Here is a 20,173-nt window from a genome sequence, read left to right on the forward strand (position 1 = left end):
GAATCCAACCAAATGCTGGTTGCGTTAAGCAAGGCAGGTAAAGCTGATGAGACATGAGTGTGTGGTGTGCTGGCCAGATCACAGTATGCATGATGACTTGTGCAAATTTGTTGGGGTTTCGGCCACGTTGCGGATTAGCATCCTGGCTCCACTGCACCGAGACCAGGGGGCGGCGACGGCAAACCACCCGCCAAAGCCGGCACCCACCCGCCACCGCCGTGCGGGGCCCACCTCCACCCTGATCCGATCGCTTCTGCACTTCCACTGTTCTTCCCTACTCATCCATCCTCTCTCACCCCTGTGTGATGCGCTTTAAAAGGACGGTCGACTCGCCCCCCCTTCCCTCTCCGTTTCTCCAGCCAAAAAAATTTCTTGAGCCGAAGAATCCTGCACAGGAATCCGCCGCCTCCCTCCCTCCAAGCCCGATTCTTGCGTCGCCGCGCGGCCTCTCCGCCCCCAAAGGGTGAGAATTTCGCACGCCCGGCTGGTAATTCTTGGTCTGGTGTGCGCGCCGATGGCTGTGTTCTCTGGTCCGCGCGTGCGCAATCCCACCGCTCCTTTTCTTGGCTGAGGGTTTCTTGTTCGCTCGCGTGCGAAATTGGGACCTGGCTACGGTGGATTTTGTTTTCGAGGGGTTGGGGATTTTCAGGTGATCGGCCGGGGTCCAACTCCAAAGGCGGTGCCTTTTCTTGGATTCGTCTCGTGTTTCAGCTGAAATCGGTTTCTGTGTTTGATTGGCGTGCAATAGCGGAGAATTGGTGGTTTGCTGGTCTGTGTGGTTCTCCGACCTCCTCGTCCGGAGGATGATTTTGACGTTTATGCTACGCTAGAGTTGACCAATTAACCACGCCACAGCATGCTCTCGGAAAGGCAGAATTGCCTTTATGTTGTTCCCTGTGTGTGTTTCCTACGATAGTACTACCTGATTATGACGGTGCGGTTACTTTCCCCGTCGATGCAATTGTAGAACACCTGCTGCTGATGCTTAGCTCCGATCTGCTGTCGTGTGCGAGCTTTAGTTCCGATGTACTGTTGCAGAGCTTTGATTCCTATACATGTGTACAGTGTACGACAGCTCTGGGTAGGACCTTCGCTGTTTGGGAGATATATACATGTGTGTGTTATTCTTCTTGTTCTCGTGGCCATGCTTGCTTGTTCATGCCTGCGTTTGCTTGGAGTTGCTTTGGAATTTGGATAAGGTTCTCATCTTATCACTTCAATCAAGAGCTAGATGCCTTCCAGGTCCTACTTATCTGTTGCTTGTGTTTGAGATGTTGTTTGCTGGGTAAGGTTGTTCACTCCCCAATAAAATATTGGGACGTCTCAGAACAATGATTGCTTTATCATTTCCGAAGATTCTGCCTGCGAGTGTTCTCTGTCTAGGAGAAAGTGCTTGCGAAATTTATTATTCATCTGATTGTTATTTCAGTTTACTTGTTGGTTAGTAACTCAGGTGTTTTTTTCTTCCTTACTGTTACTGTAATTTTTGTCGCTCTCCCGTGGGCATCTTAGCTTCATTCCATGCTTTATGCATGAGCACTTCTCCTGGGGGCAGTTGAAACTGCCTGCAATAGATTCCCCTCCATATAATGTCTTAGAATTTATTAAGTTCACATTGATGGTATTGACATTGCTGTCAAGTTTGTCCTTTCCTAAAATATCACACTCTTCTGGTCATCCTTCCTATTGGATTAACAAGTCTTGTTGTTCTGTGTTTCTCAGAAGGGTAAATGGGATCCGAAGGGCCTTCAATCGTAACCGTCCACATTACTGGATTTAAGAAGTTTCATGGAGTTGCAGAGAACCCGACTGAGAAAATTGTGAGCAGTCTTAGATCATTCATTGAAGAGAGAGGCCTGCCAAAAAATCTTGTGCTTGGAAGCTGCGAAATTCTCGAAACTGCAGGGCAGGGGGCACTTGGAGCACTATACAAAGTTTTAGAATCTGCCACTGGAGACAGAGAGAACGGGTCATCAGCTCAGGGGCAAATAATATGGGTCAGTGCTCCCCTTATTCTTTTGTTTTGAATTTGTTTCTAGGATCATGATCGATTACTCAATGTTGCTCTAATTTTCAAGTCAAATCTGCATTTACGTTGTTCGATGTGTTCTTATCGCCTCAGTCTGGAGTTCAAAATCAGTGCTATCTATAGTTCAACTGGAAAGCTTCCCCATGCTTTGCCAATTGGAACTAACAGTTTTGTCAGATCTTGTGGGTATAGAAATGATTTACTGCACCTGGACAGTGTTGGTAGAAATTATGTCTCCTGGATTATAAAAGAAATTTCCAATTTAGAATAACCACTGGTTTATTTTACTTCTTAGGATTGTGCTTGGTACCTGATTAGTAATTTAGAATTGCATATAATTGGTGAGTACCTAGTGTTGGAGGTCCACTTCTGTTTATAGTTCTCAGATGATGCTACTGACTAGTTGTAGTTGATACAGTGTGATCTTAGAGTCATAAATTAAAACACCAAAAAATTCTCTCCCATTTGATAGTGTAACTGCATGTCAACTTACGGCACTCAAGATGTGTGGAACACATGAAAGTGAGAATGCGAAATAATATTGCATGAGTTTCATTTGACCAGATGTTATTCATTTACTAACTGCGCATTGTTGCCAATTTTCCATATACTCACCATTCTGCGACTGATGTTTCCCAAAAGATATGGAAAGTTTCTAGTGTGTTTTCATCGTCTCACTGAAAACAATTTCTGATGGACCATTTTTCAGGTCCACTTTGGAGTCAACAGTGGTGCATCGCGGTTTGCTCTTGAGAACCAAGCTGTTAATGAGGCCACCTTTCGTTGTCCTGATGAGCTAGGGTGGAAACCTCAGGTTGCGTTGTTGTCCTATTGCATACCTTTCATTATCTCTACGCATTTCTTGTTGCATCAGGTTTCATCAGCTTCATTGTTAATTTGCAGAGAGTCCCTATTGTGCCATCTGACGGAAGCATCTCACGGATAAGAGAGGTAAAAGTCAAAATGTCTTCTTGCTGAAATGTTGCTCAGAACTGCATTGCTATTCTACTAATCTTAAGACTAATCACGTACTTCCCATGGTCAACACAGACTACTCTTCCGGTGAAAGAATTAACCAAGTCACTCCGGAAGACAGGCTACGACGTGATGCTTTCTGACGATGCTGGGCGTTTCGTATGCAACTATGTGTACTACCACTCTCTCCGGTTTGCAGAGGAGCATGGTATCAAGTCTCTGTTTGTACATGTGCCCCTCTTCTCGACAGTTGACGAGTTGGTCCAGATGCATTTCGCTAGTTCCATCCTTGAGGCTCTCGCTTGCTTGAACTAGGAATGGCAGCTTAACGGTGTGTTTTATCGACTCCATCAATCACATTCAGTTTATGAAAAAGAGCTAACTTCAATCCTTGACATCTTTCTTTGGTTTCTTGCTTGTAGACCAGCGGTTCAACCTCAAGATGTAAAGTTGGAAGCAGACTGAATAAAATTGCGTGGTGATTGGCGCCTATTGGTCAGATCTTGCTCCAAAGGGTGTATTTAAGGGGAACAGGAAAAAAAAGAAAGCATGCTTAGAGTGTACCTTCCTGTGGTAAATTGTGGCTTGTATGCCATTGGTTACATGTCCTTAAATTGCCTGAAAACTTGGTTTCCAATAAAATTGACAGATCGTTGGAGAGCGGGGTTGCCTCGTGAGTTGTGATTAGATTTGTCGATGGTGTGTTTCTTCGTTCTCGCGTTTGTGATTTTGGTGCCGATGCGCTGGTAAATGACGATTTGTGTTTCTGATGCTAATGCAGGCGTTTCCACTATAATTCTTCAGATGCTGTATTTGTGATCTTTCTGTTGGTTGCTGTATTTGAGACTTTTCTGTGATATTCTCCTTTTTTTCCTCACTCCTTTTTCATTTTCTTGCTTTTTGTGCTGCGTACGAGCAGTAAGTATCCTGTCAAAGCTGAGCTCTTTGTAAAAGCGTTGGTACGCACACAAACTTTTTGACTTCTGTAATCTGATGATGAAGCGGATCATGTCAATTGTCAAGGTGCATGCCAACGGCAGTAGTGGCTGCAGCCTGCAGGCAGCTGAGATTGTTCAGGTCCGACTACCTTTGTCATCACTCATCAGTATGTACAGGTAGCAGCACATCAGTTACGGCAGTAGCGGTCGTCAGAATGCACGGCCGCCATCTGCTGCTTCTACCATGGCTATCGCCTATCGATGCTCGTTGCAGACGACACTACGTTACTTTTTTTTTTGAGCATAATGTTGTTTTTTATTTGGGCAAAAGTAAACGAAGGCACAGCTTGAGCATGCCTTTTCTTCAATATTCATTGGGCCGCCCTGCCACGCTGAAAGTCAGCTATCCCAGCCCACACAACATGCCAGGGCCCAACACACTGCTACCACTGAACAAAACCCACACGCTGGTGCCCTCTCCTAGGTCTCGGTGGTTTCTCCATTCCCAGATCCAAATGAGCGAGCAGGCCGCCGGAATGCACCGTGGCGTTGACTCTCCTGTGGTATCTGGCTGCGGCTCCCTGCCGGACGATCTCCTCCGGGAGATCCTCGTCCGCCTCCCGCCGGAGCCATCCTCTCTCCCACGCGCCTCCGCTGTCTGCAAGCGCTGGCGACGGCTCCTCACTGACCCCAAGTTCCCCCCTCTCTTCTGTGCTCACCACCGGAAGCCGCCACGGCCGCGTCCTCGTCCTAGGGAGGACAGGTTCACAGCTCGCTGTGTGCGATCCCATCACCAACCAGCGGCACCATTCAAACATTCTGCCGGAGGTGGATAGGGGTTACGTCAACGGGGTAGTTCTCTGCGCTGCCGGCGACCAGGGCCACGTGCACGGAGGCTGCCACTGGAGCCCCTTCAAGGTCGTCTTGGTGTGCATGTACGGACACGACAAACGCTCCATTGCATGTGTTTACTCCTCGGAGTCTGCCACGTGGGGCAATCACATTTCAATAGATGCTCCATACCAGCTTCGTGGTGATCCTGAAAACCCTGCGACCCTTGTTGGTAACACACTTTACTGGTTGTCCATTAGTGATGGTATACTTGCGTTTGATTTGGATGAGCAGAGGCTGACCGTGATCGAGGGGCCTCCCATTACAAATGATTATTACATTTACAACCGTAAGATTATCCATGCTGATGATGGCACTGTTGGCTGCGCCATATTGTCTTACCCTCACTTCCAAATGTGGCAGAGGAATGCCAATGGTCATGGTGTTGCCACATGAGTGCCATGGAAGACCATTGAAATGCATAGCATTCTTGGACTCCCCCCTCAGATTGAGGGAGTACAGGGATGGCTGCTGGGGTATGATGAGGATGCTGATTTTATGTTTTTATATGTGGTTGACAGTGTCTACGTGGTTCAACTTAAGTTGATGCAATCCAAGAAGCTTGATGAAATCGGTTGTACCAAGCATAGCTATTTGTTTCCTTTCAATAGTTTCTATACACCAGGTATTTCTCATTCTTAGTCTTTACACTATAGGAGTGACATAATTTTGTTATGTTTTCTACATGATTGCTTGAATACTTTCTTTCTAATTTTTGTAGTGTTCATAACAACTTAATTTACCAATTGTCGCTTTGCTAGACAGACGAAATTATAGCTGTATTCTTTTGTACTGTATATTTAATCATTAAATATAGCTGTCATCACTCTCCTTAGATTCTAAATGAAATGTCAAATGAGTTACTAAGTTGGCCATTTGGAACCTCGAATCTAGTTATATCTTTTATCCCAGTATGGTTATGTGCCTTTGATCCTGTTATTATTTTTTACTGCATAAGAACAACTTTCGTAGAATCCATAATTTCTAAGAATACTGCATTCATGACTATTTCTTGCATTTTATATCAGAAGATGGATATAATTGTTTGTCTATTGCTAGAGATATTATCAAAAGTGAGCTATAAATCCTCTTTACAATGTGAGTTGTTTTGCTCAAGCTATATTTGTCAGCAATGACTCACTTTTACCTTCTCTTATGCATTTGTCTTTTCTTCGGAACTGTTTTTAATTGCCTGACTTTGTATGTTTCTGTGCACAGCCATTGCCAGTGGGTTAATGGAGCTGAAATGTTGCACATAGGATGACTATCTGGTTTCATGTGCTAATATGCTGAGACAGTTTGATAGGTAAGATGATCTTGTTAATATAGTTTGTGAGATCTGGAGTCTAGACTATTTATTTTTTCAATGCAAAATTATCTGTTTGCCAACACGGGTGGCATACACCCACAATGCCACAAACTACTATCAATTTGGCTGTAGGGATTCACTACTAGTGTGAATAATAAAGTTGTTTTTAAATGATAGTGATGACAAGATAAACGGCTCCATTTTTAGATTGTAATGATATATTGATGGTTGCAATGTTGAATATGGTGGTGGCGTTCAAACTAGTTGTGAGTGCTTATCTGGACATACCTAGAAATTTCCCTTTGTTTAGCAGTTTCATAGTCTGTAAGCTCAACACAATATTGTATTGCCCCTTCCTTTTGATATCAGCTTGTGCAAAAACTAGCTTCTGGTGGAGAAGCCCTAAAAAATTGGTAGTTTTTTTTATTAGTTTATTACAAACATGCAGTATTGAGTATTTAATCCACCCCAAGAAATAACAGTCAAAATGCTTCAACGATTTATTTTGTTGTCACGGGCAACCACTATTTCTAGGAGATAGGCATGAATATGGTATTTGTTACACAGATCCTTTTTCTGTTGCTGAGTTGAAAATGAGTTTGTTTCTCCAGGTGAAGGGATGGCTGCCACAGTTCTCACCGAGTCTGTCTCATTGCATCAAACATGGTCAGCAGTGTTTACATGAGATCTGAAGAAAAAACTCATCGTTTCGTAGCGTAGCTTAAGTTCTATTGTATCAAGATGCTTTTGAGTACCTATCCCAGGGAACTTCTGCTTCTCCAAGCCTGCTTATGTTACAGGGTTGCGCTTGGCAAAATTCCCCTATCATCAACCATGAGACTTTCAGTCCTCAAAGTGTCAGCTAAGCTTATATTTGTGTGTATGCTTTGCAGCTGTGATTTGAAAAACATGTCATTACTGCTGGTTTGATGTGCTAATTGACTCATGCGTGGGCAAAGCTAGCCAGAACGTGGTTGCTATGGAACATAATCAGACCTGATCTGCGTCCTTTCGATCCAATGGCGGCGTGCCATATAATCTCGCCTATCCGAATGACTGAACCCGGTTTCAGTCTATAGGTTATTCCTACGTTTACATGACTGAAATGAATGGGGTACAAATTGGGACATGGAGGAAGAAACTCTAGTGGTTCCTACCCACCGGCCGAGCCTCTGATCACACTCGTGAATCGTGATTTTAAGAACACAGGCAGCAGCTTAGCATATCCAGTTGGAAATTTTCTCCACGAGTTTGACTGCTACCTGCAGACTCTTCATAAGGCAGGTATAACGTCGAGATGGTACAAAACATCATGGTGTATATATATGCTTAACAGGTTGAACAACCTGACAGTGCAAAATGTTGCAGTGAACGATAATAGCTGGAAACTGCACACTGCCATAAAGTTAAGAGTTAATTTAACGCTGACGCAGTTTGTGTAGCAGATTAGTCTCTATTTCTGAGATCATGCATTTTCCCCTTGTAGTTTCATGTATTGCGATTGGAACTACGAGTTCTGTCAGATTTCGTGGATATAGAAATGATTTACTTAACTCGGACAGTATTGGCAGAGATTATGGCCTCCTAGATTTATAAAGAAACTTCCACCTCAGAATAACCATCGGTTTAATCATTACTTCATAGGCTCGTGCTTGTCATCGATTAGTAGTTTAGGATTGCATATAATCGTCTAGTACCTTTTTTTTTTTGAGATAACTGATGGAATTCAACAATGGCAAAACCGATTACAAACGACTCCAAAAAAAAGGAAAATACAATATGGATCCAGAAGACCACACACCGTACTCCCAAATCGCAGTCAAGCCCATCGTCCTCATCGTCACCGCCCAAGTACAGAGACCGAAACCGGAAACCGCCCGTCTTCAGACACCATCGAGTCACCACCGCCACCTTTGCCACATTGGGCTTTGAACACCGCAGGAGTGCCCACCCCGAGGGGGTGAGAGCTAATAAACTTTTCCAGGCCATCGGGCAGGCGGGAGCTGGTGGAGACCAAGGAGAACCTCCAATCCACGGACCCTGAGCAGTAGGTCCCAACCATCGACGCCACGTCAAGCCACCTCCTCCCCTCGCCACCATGGCCGGCCGGAGGAAGCTTCACGACGCGATAGTCGCATCTAAAAAAAAAGAGCCTAAAAACCCTAACGAGAAAGGCGATTGTACCGTCCCCTTCCACTCCCTCGCCACCACGGCCGGCCGAGGGGAAGACAGCAGTAACATCATCCCTCCGACTCCCAAAGCTCCACGACAGAGTCGATAGACGACCGTGCCCAGAGAGACCACCCTCCCTAGATCCACCGACCTGAGAGGAAACCAGGCCAGCAGCTCGCCGGGGCCGCCACACGTGGCCTTGCCGAGATGGGGACCGAGCTCCAGCACCTTTATTCTGACGCGACGCCGCCTCCACCATCTCGGCAGCGCCTCCCAAGACCCTAGGGGCTCTCACCACCGGCGATCCGCCTGCCCGATGGTCTGGAACACAGTCATGAACACACCATTCTTGTTTTGTGATCACGTATCTGTTGACTGTCTTTTCGTACTCCTAATATTTTTAGTAAGTTCAACCTAACACACCCACATAAAACAATTTTCGTAATTTTTCAAAACTTTAAGTTAGATCTATTCCGGGATTAATTACAGGTCAATCAACTTGAGTTGTGCAAATGCCCTCCCTTCTGCTCAAACGGAGTACAGAATTCCTGTTCAGCTGTTCTGTTGTGTGCCGCTGGTCTCGGCGCAGGTTCTGCGGACTTCGATCTTTTGACCCTTCCGCCGTCTTCCACTTCCAACCAGCCGCTCGTCCACAAGACAGATGCAGCCGGAGGATACGCCAACTCTGTTCTGCCTTAACAAGTCACCAACAGCCTGTTCTACTCATGAACGCATCATTGTTTCCTCGCAAAAAGAAAAAAAATCTTTATTCGGTTTTCTGATCATGTTTGGGCTCAAGCCAGTTGACCGGAATGTTCTGGTTATACAGTGTTCGGTTCAGTTCAGTTGAAATAAAGAATTCCAAATGTGGACAGCTGATGAAGCCTGGAGGCCATCACTCCCGGCCATTTGGAGACATCTCCTTGGAATCATGGAAAGTCCACCGTTAGATTGCCAGTAGGATTGAGGTCGATTTCTTGATAATAAAACCAAGCCGAAGGTTGAAGTCTTGAACCATCAACGTCTGTCGTAGTCTAACCAAACAAGGCAAAACTTCTTGGTTTCTTGGTCATCTGGTTGCAACTCCGACAAAACATGGCATGTAATATAACTAGGAAGCTATATCACAGCGACACACCACGCCCGTGGGATCGTGTGGCCGGTAATATTTTTTCACAAATATAAGGATCGGCGAATAATAATGAAGTATTTATTTGGTGAAGTCACTATAGAAGAATGCGTTAGTATATATTTTGTGAATAAAAGAGGCGGCGAAAGACAAAGAATTAGTAAATTTATGAAAAGAGAAGAGCGAATGATCCAAAAAAAAATTCTGATGTAATGTAGAAGGTACTATTGAAACACTGCAACAAAACATTGTAATCCCAAATAAAAGAGACATATGAAGCTTTAGCGTGGCGATATGACGCACCCGTAGGGTGATCTTGGGGCAATCAACAAATGAAGGTAGTAACTTTTTTCGGAAAAAGTGGCGACAAATAATTAAGTATTTTTCCAAATAAAAGAGACGGGAAATAGTGAGGTATTTTTCTAGAATAAAAGAGGCGATGAACAATGAAGTACCTTTTCCAAAGTTGTGGTGGAAAAAGGTAGTAGTTTTCCTGCAGAGTGATTCATGAGCTGAATGCTCTTTTTTTTCTCGAATAAAAGAGAACATAAATAGTGGAGTACATCCCATAGGGTGATCGAATAAGGGAGAAATAATTTTCCGAATAAAAGAGGCGGTGAACAATAAAGTTATGTTTTCAAGTTTGTTTTGGAAAGAAGGGTGACTGTGAAGCAATCAATAGGTTGTAGTTTTTTCTCGAATAAAAGATAAGATGGAAAGGGGGAGTAGTTTTTTCTGGGAAGTTCCTGTAGGAGAACCCCTCATGTGGCAATCAATAGAAGAATGAGCTACTAATATTTTTCTCGAATAAAAGAGATACAAAATAATGGAGTATTTTTTCCTGAAGTTTATGTACGAGAACCCCAAAGATACTAAAAAAGGCTATTACTGTTGAAGAGTTGTTACCGAAGAATTATTGCTAAAAAGTTACGTTTCATGCGCTGGTAAGTTGAAAAATTACGGTCGAAGAATAAATGTTTACACTGAAAAATTGATGGTGAAAAATTATTGTCGAAGAATTATGCATCTTTGAAAAATTACCATAGGGTAATTACCGTAAGAGAATTAATGTTGGCTAGTGTAGAAGAATGCTAATTATCATTGAATAGTTGTGGTCAAAAAATTATTGTTAAAAAATTACTCTTCATGCAGCACCACAGAATAATTGTTACAACCAATAAATTGATACTGTAATCAAAGAACTATTAATTGTTCAAGAATTACCGTAGGGTAATTAATTACTATCAAAATTACCGTTGGCTAGTGAAGAAGGCAGCTACAGAGTTGCGGTCGAAAATTTACCGCTGAGAAGTTATTAGTCATGTAGCGCCGAAAGGGTTACGCTTCGTAAAAAAATTACCGGACAATAGTTATTGTTGGGAAATGGTATAAAAATTACTATCGAAAAATTACCGCTAAAAAATTAATGTTGAAAATTAATGTCATAGCACACTGTTCATGTGGGTTTACTGTACAAGAAAAATTGATGTTGTACAATTACTATCGAAGAATTATTAATTATTTAAGAATTACCGTAGGGTAATTAATATCGGGAAATTAACTTTGGTTACTACAGAAGAAGTCAGTTACCGAGTGGCGGTCAAAAAATTACCTGAGAAGTTATTGTTCATGTAGCGCTAAAAATGTTGTGCATCGTCGAGAATTACCGGATGATAATTATTGTTCACGAATTACTTCTGAAGAATGGTATAAAAATTTACCATCAAAAAATTACCACTAAAAAAACTATAATAACACATGTGCGTTCACTGTTTATGTGTGATGTTCATTAGCACATCAACCGGTGCCTCATGCGCCGAGAAGGCGTGAAATCGTTCCGCATTGTTCATGTGTGTTTACTGTTCAAAAATTTGATGTTGTAGAATTACTACTGAAAAATTACTAATCGTTGAAGAATTACCTGAGGGTAATTTCTATCAGGAGATTACCGTTGGTTCCTACAGCAGTAGAGTTACCAAGTTCCGGTCGAAAATTTGCCCGAGAGGTTATTGTCCATGCAGTGCTAAAAGGGTTGTGTATAGTGGAAAAATTACCGCACAGTAATTATTGTTCATGAATTACTGCACAGAAATGGTATCAAAAGTTACCATTAAAATATTATTGCTAAAAATGTAATAGCACACTGGCAATGTGTGTTTACTATTTATGTACACTGTTCATCAGCATCAACAATGTCTCATGCGCCGAGAAGTTATGAAATCGTTCAGCCCTAATATAAAGTAGTACGTATGGACTCTAGTGACTACTCAAAAATGGAAAATTGGGATGGTCGAAGTTTAAACATACAAAACTTGGTTGTGTGAAGAGTTATGGAAGCATAACTCATGACCATCAAGGTATAAATCATGGTGCTCAAAATCATTACACACATGTGTGAATATATAGTAGTGACTTAGTCAAAATAAGAAATTCATGCCGGTCAAAATGTAAAAAGGGTGGCACACCGTGTAGACCTCAAAGGAGGCCCAGTGCTCATGAAGTGCAATGGGTGCTAGCCATCCAAGAATGATGACTGCCTCTAGCGTGCATGGCGCGCCACCGTATTGAGCCCTTAGTGGGTTTTTGGTGGCACGACATCTGCTGGTCCATGATCTGCGTTCTAGCATGTGCAGCGACGCAAGTTAAGTTTCTCATGAATGCCATTACGTTCATGCGGATGTGGTTATCAGATGTGTGTCCATGTTCACGCCAGGCCCCGCGTGAGATGCTACTTGAGATCTTTCGTATTGTGCTCAGCATTATCAAGTGTATGAGAAAGGGTTATGTTTGTCAAGTGGAGGCCGCAACATAAGTTTACTTTAGTTTGGTGGTGCTCCATCAAGTACCAAATCTCGAGTTCTAGGGTAAAAACCTCAAGGTCCAATCTTTATTGGTTGTACCGAACAGCGAACAACGTTAGTGATGATGCACCGTTATCTTGTTGAAAGTGTTCTCTATGATTTCTTACGCTTACTATGAAAACCCATAATCTGGCTTCAATGGTTTGGATCAAGCAATGGCGGCGAGGATGCGTCGGAGGCTCTGCTTATGGAGAAATTTTCCTGTAGTTCACTTGTTGCTCCCGCTGTGGTTGATGCTGAGGCTTGTTGATGCATGTCCGTTTGAGATGGCCGTCATGTCTTTAAATTTTTTTATTTTGGTTGTGTGTAATTTACCAGAAAACACCTTTGTGTCTCTAAGGTAGGCAGGATTACTAGGGATCCATACATGGACAGACTGCTAGCTTAGAGCTTTGTCCCTGCCGCCGTCTTCCACCTCCACCACAGCCGCCGCCGTGGCGTGTGGCCGCTTGTCAGATACAACGTCGACGATGGCACGCAGCTGGAGGACGCGCTAATTTTGTTCTCGGTTTACAACAGACAACTGACCGGTCCCCATCATGACTCACGAACGCAAAAGAAAATCCTCCTGTTTTCTGTATGATCCCATTTCCGATCGATTCAGTTGGTTGGAATGTTCTAGCTCAGCTCAGCTGAATTAAGAAATCGATATCGAGACAGCTGCTGGAGCTTGGAGCAGGCCATCTCTTCCGGCCATTTGGAGGTATGTCCTTGGAGGCAGGGAAAGCCCCCGTTGAATTGACAACAAGCTCGAGCTCAACGTCTTGTTCGTCAATGGCGTCGTTCGTGCATACAGCTCGATAACAAAACCATATACTCCGTAGAAGTTACGAACTTAAGTCATGCCGTGTCACTCTACACAATGCGATCGGGATACCTACCTATAAAACGGGCTTCGTTATGATGATCACTTCATCCCACTCACGCTTGATCGATCGATCTTCAGTTCATTAGCTCAGATAGCTCAAAAGCACCAAGATTCTTGGTCAAGGGCTATGGCTGCCAGTTTTGAGCTAGCGATCACGGTCACATGCGTGCTGCTTCTAGCCGGGGCGTGCCGCGGCGCCCCCGACACTGAGCTCCAGGTCGGGTACTACCAGGACACGTGCCCCGAGGCGGAGGACATCGTGAGGGCCGCCGTGAGCGACGCCGTCGCCGAGGACGCCGGCATCGGCGCTGGCCTCATCCGGCTACTCTTCCACGACTGCTTCGTTCAGGTATGCACACGCACACGCGTGACGCGGCAAACATTCCCGCAGTAGTTATAGTTGCGTTGCTGAGTAGTTTGCTGATACGTACGTGTGTGTACTGTGGACAGGGCTGTGACGCGTCGGTGCTGCTGGACCCGACGAAGAAGAACCCTTTCCCGGAGAAGCTGGGCGCGCCCAACGTCCACAGCCTGCGTGGCTTCGAGGTGATCGACGCGGCCAAGTTCGCGCTGGAGGACGCCTGCCCGGGAGTCGTCTCCTGCGCCGACGTGGTCGCCTTCGCAGCCCGCGACGCCTCGTACCTGCTCAGCGGCTACCGCGTCGACTTTGCCATGCCGGCCGGCCGCTTCGACGGGCGGCGCTCAAATGCCTCCGACACGGTCCCCTCCCTTCCTTCGCCGTCCGCCAACTTCACCCAGCTCGTCGACAACTTCGCCGTCCAGGGGCTAGACGCCGAAGACATGGTGGTGCTCTCCGGCGCGCACTCCGTCGGCCACGCGCGCTGCTCCTCCTTCGCTGGGGACCGACTCCGCGACGGCGCTGACATCGACCCGTCGTTCGCGAGGTCGCTCCGGAGGCGGTGCAACGACACCAGCGAGGTAGAGGACCCGACGGTGAGCCAAGACCCGGTGACCCCGGCGGAGCTGGACGGCCAGTTCTACCGCAACGTGCTGAAGGGTAGGGTGCTGCTGGCGTCGGACGCCGCGCTCATGGAGACCAAGGAGGCGGCGCGGATGGTGCGGGAGAGCGCGGGCGTCAGCGGCAGGTGGGAGAAGAAGTTCGGGCAGGCCATGGTGAAGATGGCCGGCATCGAGGTGAAGAAGGCCGGCCGACGCGGCGAGATCAGGACGAACTGCAGGCTCGTCAACTAGATATGGAACTAATGATCGCTGGACAAGTCCTTCTGCTTCTGCATCTCTCGCTCCATCATCCGTCCAGTTCATGTTCGACACTGTGCAGAATTAATTTCAATTTCATTTCTTTTCGTTCTTGTTGCGAGCTCGCTTTCTCGTTTGCTCATTTGTTGATTTGTCCATGCAAAAATGAATTAAATCTATTTTCTGTTGTTGTTGATGTCTTTTTCGAAGTCTAGTCACAGCAGACGCCGAGCGTCGCATCATATATATATTCCCTCATTATCACAAAAAAAATGTCACTTTGGAAGTTGGATATTGAGGAAGTCTTCATACGGGGTTGCTCGATCTTCTCAGTAAGCACGGTGGATGGTGATGAACACATGATGAACACAACGGAGATAACACGATGAGGAGGTGGAGATAACTTGTATGACGCCGACAAAATCTCTCTATTGATTCCCGTGGCCAATGCAACATCTCTCAACCCTGCAAGATATTCGCAACTCCACACACTTGCGCACGTAGCCGCCGACCACGAAACAATAAATTGCAACCTTCTAATTCCAAATGGAACAGCAAATCACACAAAACTTTCAGTAGCAAAATACCATATCCATGCGAATTGGTGTATAGATTCAATAGAGTTGCAAAGCAATCAACTATGAACTAGGGTTTATCTTAAACGTGGTCTAAAACAATTATGGGGGGCGTCCTGAGCACTTATATAGGGGTTCATGACGACCAAAAATCGAGAAAATACAATAATAACCGATCCAGATTGGGATCTGGTCGAGACTGACTCGAACATGGCCGGTCAGAGGGGCGGTCGACCGGGCCAGGGACCGGCCGATCCGGTTTGAACCGGGCCAGGGACCGGGTGGTGACCGGGCCAAGGGGCAGGCTCTTAGTATACCCGTACGGATGGCACCGGTCCAGGAGCCGGCGGGCGCCGGGCTCAGCCGGTGTGGGAGCCGGTCCGACCGGGCATGTGACCGGGCCGGCCGACGTGGCGGCCGGTTGCGCCGGGTGTAGCGCCGGCCTGGACTTCATCTTCCTCCTTCATGCATGCCTCTCTCTCCTCCCTTGCGCGTCCATGAGGTATCTTCATGTACAGCACCATGTCCAGCTGTTCTCCTTCTCCTCGTGCGATGCTTCCTTCATCCTCGTACCTGATCATACACAAGTCAAAGGATTTAGGTGGTACAAAATTCTCATCAATCAAAGTATCGTTTAAGAACAAGTTCACCTCTTGTTTTAGCTTTGCACGAGCTCTTGTCATAGGTCCAATTCTGACTTCATTGGACTTGAGCTTCACAGCAACATCTTCTTCATCTTGCAATGACGGAGGTAGTGGTTCGGTAGGGATGTCCTCATCATCTCTCCCCCCCCCCTTCAAAAGGCGTCGACCTCGACACTCCAAGGTCTTCTCTGTCATATGGTGTCAAATCAGCAACATTGAAAGAATTACTGACACCAAACTCATCGGTTGGAAGATCTATAGAGTATGCATTATCATTGATCTTGGCAAGCACTTTGTAAGGACCAGCAGCACGAGGAAGCAACTTGGACTTCCATAGCTTCAGGAACCTGTCCTTGCGAAAATGAACCCAGACCCATCACCAGGCTTGAACAACATGTCCTTGCGCTTCTTGTTCACACTTGCAACATTGTTCTTGTCTTTCTTCTCTATCAGCTCTTTAGTCTTCACATGTATCTTCCATACAAAATCTGTCCTCTTTGATGCCTCCATATTGACACTCTCATGTATGGGTAGAGGCAACAAGTCAAGTGGAGTAATGGGTTTGAAACCATACACCACCTCAAACAGACACAACTCTGTGGTAGAATGTACCGCCCTGTTGTAAGCAAACTCCACATGCAGCAAACAATCTTCTCACTCCTTCAAGTTCTTCTTAATCATGGATCTCAACAGTTGTGACAATGTTCTATTCACCACCTTAGTTTGATCATCAGTTTGGGGATGACAAGTAGTGCTGAAAAGTAGCTTCGTCCCCATCTTTCCCCAAAGTGTCTTCCAGAAGTAGCTCATAAACTTCACGTCACGATCAGAAACAATAGTCTTCGGGACTCCATGTAGACGTACAATCTCCCTGAAAAACATGTTAGCAATATGCGACGCATCGTCACTCTTGTGGTAGGCAATAAAGTGCGACATCTTAGAAAATCTATCCACTACCACAAATATAGAATCATGGCCTCTCTTAGTACGCGGCAAACCGAACACAAAATCCACACTAATATCTTCCCGTGGTGTAGTATGTGCTGGTAAAGGAGTATACAAACCGTGAGGCTTCAGGATGGACTTAGACTTATTGCAAGTAATGCATCTCTTCACATACATGTCCACATCCCGCCTAATCTTTGGACAATAAAAGTGATCAGTGATGGCGCGTGATGCACACGTCCGTTGGGAACCCCAAGAGGAAGGTGTGATGCGCACAGCAGTAAGTTTTCCCTCATAAAGAAACCAAGGTTATCGAACCAGTAGGAGATGAAGGCCACGTGAAGGTTGTTGGTGGAGGAGTGTAGTGCGGCGCAACACCAGGGATTCCGGCGCCAACGTGGAACCTGCACAACACAATCAAAATACATTGCCCCAACTTAACAGTGAGGTTGTCAATCTCACCGGCTTGCTGTAAACAAAGGATTAAACGTATGGTGTGGAAAATGATGTTTGTTTGCGAAGAACAACAGAGAACAGAGATTGCAGTAGATTGTATTTCAGATGTAAAAGAATGGACCGGGGTCCACAGTTCACTAGTGGTGTCTCTCCAATAAGATAAATAGCATGTTGGGTGAACAAATTACAGTTGGGCAATTGACAAATAGAGAGGGCATAACAATGCACATACATATCATGATGACTACTATGTGATTTACTTAGGGCATTACGACAAAGAACATAGACCGCTATCCAGCATGCATCTATGCCTAAAAAGTCCACCTTCGGGTTAGCATCTGCACCCCTTCCAGTATTAAGTTGCAAACAACAGACAATTGCATTAAGTACTGTGCGTAATGTAATCAACACAAATATCCTTAGACAAAGCATCGATGTTTTATCCCTAGTGGCAACAACACATCCACAACCTTAGAACTTTCTGTCACTGTCCCAGATTTAATCGAGGCATAAACCCACTATCGAGCATAAATACTCCCTCTTGGAGTCACAAGTATCAACTTGGCCAGAGCCTCTACTAGCAACGGAGAGCATGCAAGAACATAAACAACACATATATGATAGATCAATTAATCAACTTGACATAGTATTCCATATTCATCGGATCCCAACAAACACAACATGTAGCATTACAAATAGACGATCTTGATCATGATAGGCAGCTCACAAGATCTAAACATGATAGCACAAGAGGAGAAGACAACCATCTAGCTACTGCTATGGACCCATAGTCCAAGGAAGAACTACTCACGCATCAATCCGGAGGCGGGCATGATGATGTAGAGCCCTCCGGTGATGATTCCCCTCTCCGGCAGGGTGCCGGAGGCGATCTCCTGAATCCCCCAAGATGGGATTGGCGGCGGCGGCGTCACAGTAACTTTTCTCGTATCGTGGCTCTCGGTGATAGGGTTTTCGCGACGGAGAGAATATATAGGCGAAGGGGCAGAGTCGGGGGACGCTCGAGGGGCCCACCCCATAGGGCGGCGCGGCCAGGGGTGGGGCCACGCCCCCCTAGGGTGTGGCCGCCTCGTTGCCCCTCTTCGTCTCCTCTTCGGACTTCTGGAAGGCTCCGAGCAAAATAAGACCGTGGGCATTTATTTCGTCCAATTCCGAGAATATTTCCTGTGTAGGATTTCTGAAACCAAAAACAGCAGAAAACAGGAACTGGCGCTTCGGCATCTTGTTAATAGGTTAGTGCCGAAAAATGCATCGAAATGATGTAAAGTATATATAAAACATATGAGTATTGTCATATAACTATCATGGAACATAAGAAATTATAGATACGTTTGAGACGTATCAATCAGCGAGCATGAGTAGCATCTTCTCATGCCCAAAGTGACCCATGAAACCTTCAGCATGTGATTCCTGCAATAAGAGCAAACGCACAGACGATTCTGGAACACATAGTTTGTTAGATCTAAACAAGAACCCATCATGTATGTGATATTTCTCCCATGCTTTACCAATAGCACACAAGCGATATGGTTCAGCAAAATCATGATCAGTGGCATATAAATCACATAGTACTTCTAATCCAGGAATTTTAACATCGAGTTGAGTTAATAGCATGTTCTTCCTAGATAAAGCATCAGCAACAATATTATCTTTTCCCTTCTTATGCTTGATAATGTACGGAAAAGACTCAATGAACTCAACCCACTTAGTAAGACGCATATGCAAGTTAGATTGAGCTTTCAGATATTTCAAAGCTTTATGATCAGAATGTATGATAAATTCTTTTGACCACAAATAATGTTGCCAAACCTCAAGAACTCTAATTAAAGCATACAATTCTTTATCATATACAGGATAGTTCAACTTAGCACCAGAAAGTTTCTCAGAAAAATATGCAACTGGGCGACCATGTTGCATCAACACACCACCAATTTCAATACCACTAGCATCACATTCAATCTCAAATTGCTTATTGAAATCAGGAAGTGCAAGCAACGGTGCAGAAGTTAACATACGTTTCAGCTCATCAAATGCATGATCTTGGGCTGCGCCCACTCAAATAAAACACCCTTTTTAGTCAATTAATTCAAAGGTGCATCAATAGTACTAAAATTGGGCACAAAAATGTATAAAACCCAGCTAGACCATGGAAACTTCTTACTTGACTCACATTCATGGGAGTAGGCCAATTTTGAATTGTTTCAATTTTAGATGAATCTACCTCTCCATGTTGAGAGACAACATAACCCAGAAATATAAACCTATCTTTGCAAAATATGCACTTCTCAAGATTACCATAAAGTTTATTATCACGCAACACTTGCAAAATATGTCGAATATGCATAGTATGATCAGATTCATTGCGGCTGTAAATTAATATGTCATCAAAGTACACTACCACAAACTTGCCAATAAAATCACGCAAAACATGGTTCATCAGTCTTATGAAAGTACTAGGTGCATTAGTTAAACCAAAAGGCATTACTAACCACTCATATAAACCAAATTTTGTTTTTAAAGGCTGTTTTCCATTCATCCCCCTCTTTCATCCTAATTTGTTGATAACCACTACGCAAATCAATTTTAGAGAAAACATCAGCACCACTCAGTTCATCTAGCATATCCTCTAAATGGGAAATAGGATGACGATATCAAATAGTAATGTTGTTTATCGCTCTACAATCTACACACATGCGTCATGTACCATCTTTCTTAGGAACTAGAATAACAGGAACAACACAAGGACTTTGGCTTATGCGAATATAACCTTTGTCGAGGAGCGTTGCACTTGTTTCTGTATTTCATTCGTCTCTTCGGGGTTCGTCCTGTATGGCACCCTATTGGGCAGCGAGGCGCCGGTGATCAGATCAATTTGATGCTCAATATCACGCAATGGTGGCAATCCCGCGAGCACCTCCTCCGGAAACACGTCGCTGAATTCCTGCAAAACATGAGAAACACCAAGAGAAATAGAGGTCATGTCGTTAGAAACCAAAACCTCACCCTTGTACATGAGCACAAGAGGCCTAGCTGTAGGATCCTTACTAAACTCTCTCATATCCTCTTTGGTGGCTAATAGAACTAAGGAATTTACTCTCTCACTTTTCGTTATATCACTCACGGTATTAAAATTCTCTCGCCTATC

At 44.8% G+C, this 20,173-nt stretch overlaps 2 protein-coding genes across 2 annotated transcripts; both read left to right on the top strand.

Annotated features, from left to right (window-relative positions):
- The first annotated feature begins 277 nt into the window (after positions 1 to 277).
- Positions 278 to 3,691, top strand: LOC127331930 (uncharacterized). Its single transcript, XM_051358167.2, has 6 exons — positions 278 to 463; positions 1,723 to 1,997; positions 2,739 to 2,843; positions 2,933 to 2,980; positions 3,080 to 3,335; positions 3,427 to 3,691. The coding sequence occupies exons 2-5, from the start codon at positions 1,731 to 1,733 to the stop codon at positions 3,317 to 3,319; spliced, it is 660 nt and encodes a 219-aa protein (XP_051214127.1). The 5' UTR covers positions 278 to 463; positions 1,723 to 1,730; the 3' UTR covers positions 3,320 to 3,335; positions 3,427 to 3,691.
- Positions 3,692 to 13,236: 9,545 nt separating this feature from the next.
- Positions 13,237 to 14,544, top strand: LOC127329895 (peroxidase 2-like). Its single transcript, XM_051356303.2, has 2 exons — positions 13,237 to 13,521; positions 13,623 to 14,544. The coding sequence occupies exons 1-2, from the start codon at positions 13,300 to 13,302 to the stop codon at positions 14,382 to 14,384; spliced, it is 984 nt and encodes a 327-aa protein (XP_051212263.1). The 5' UTR covers positions 13,237 to 13,299; the 3' UTR covers positions 14,385 to 14,544.
- Positions 14,545 to 20,173: the final 5,629 nt, after the last annotated feature.

Source organism: Lolium perenne, chromosome 2 (assembly GCF_019359855.2).
Source record: "Lolium perenne isolate Kyuss_39 chromosome 2, Kyuss_2.0, whole genome shotgun sequence".
Lineage (NCBI taxonomy): Eukaryota > Viridiplantae > Streptophyta > Magnoliopsida > Poales > Poaceae > Lolium > Lolium perenne.

Excerpts from the sequence above, each read along its gene's own strand:
- LOC127331930 (XM_051358167.2), top strand. The coding sequence starts at position 1,731 with ATGGGATCCGAAGGGCCTTCAATCGTAACCGTCCACATTACTGGATTT. Across the intron at positions 2,844-2,932 it reads AGCTAGGGTGGAAACCTCAG|AGAGTCCCTATTGTGCCATC; the intron begins GTTGCGTTGTTG and ends GTTAATTTGCAG. Across the intron at positions 2,981-3,079 it reads GCATCTCACGGATAAGAGAG|ACTACTCTTCCGGTGAAAGA; the intron begins GTAAAAGTCAAA and ends TGGTCAACACAG.
- LOC127329895 (XM_051356303.2), top strand. The coding sequence starts at position 13,300 with ATGGCTGCCAGTTTTGAGCTAGCGATCACGGTCACATGCGTGCTGCTT. Across the intron at positions 13,522-13,622 it reads TCCACGACTGCTTCGTTCAG|GGCTGTGACGCGTCGGTGCT; the intron begins GTATGCACACGC and ends TACTGTGGACAG.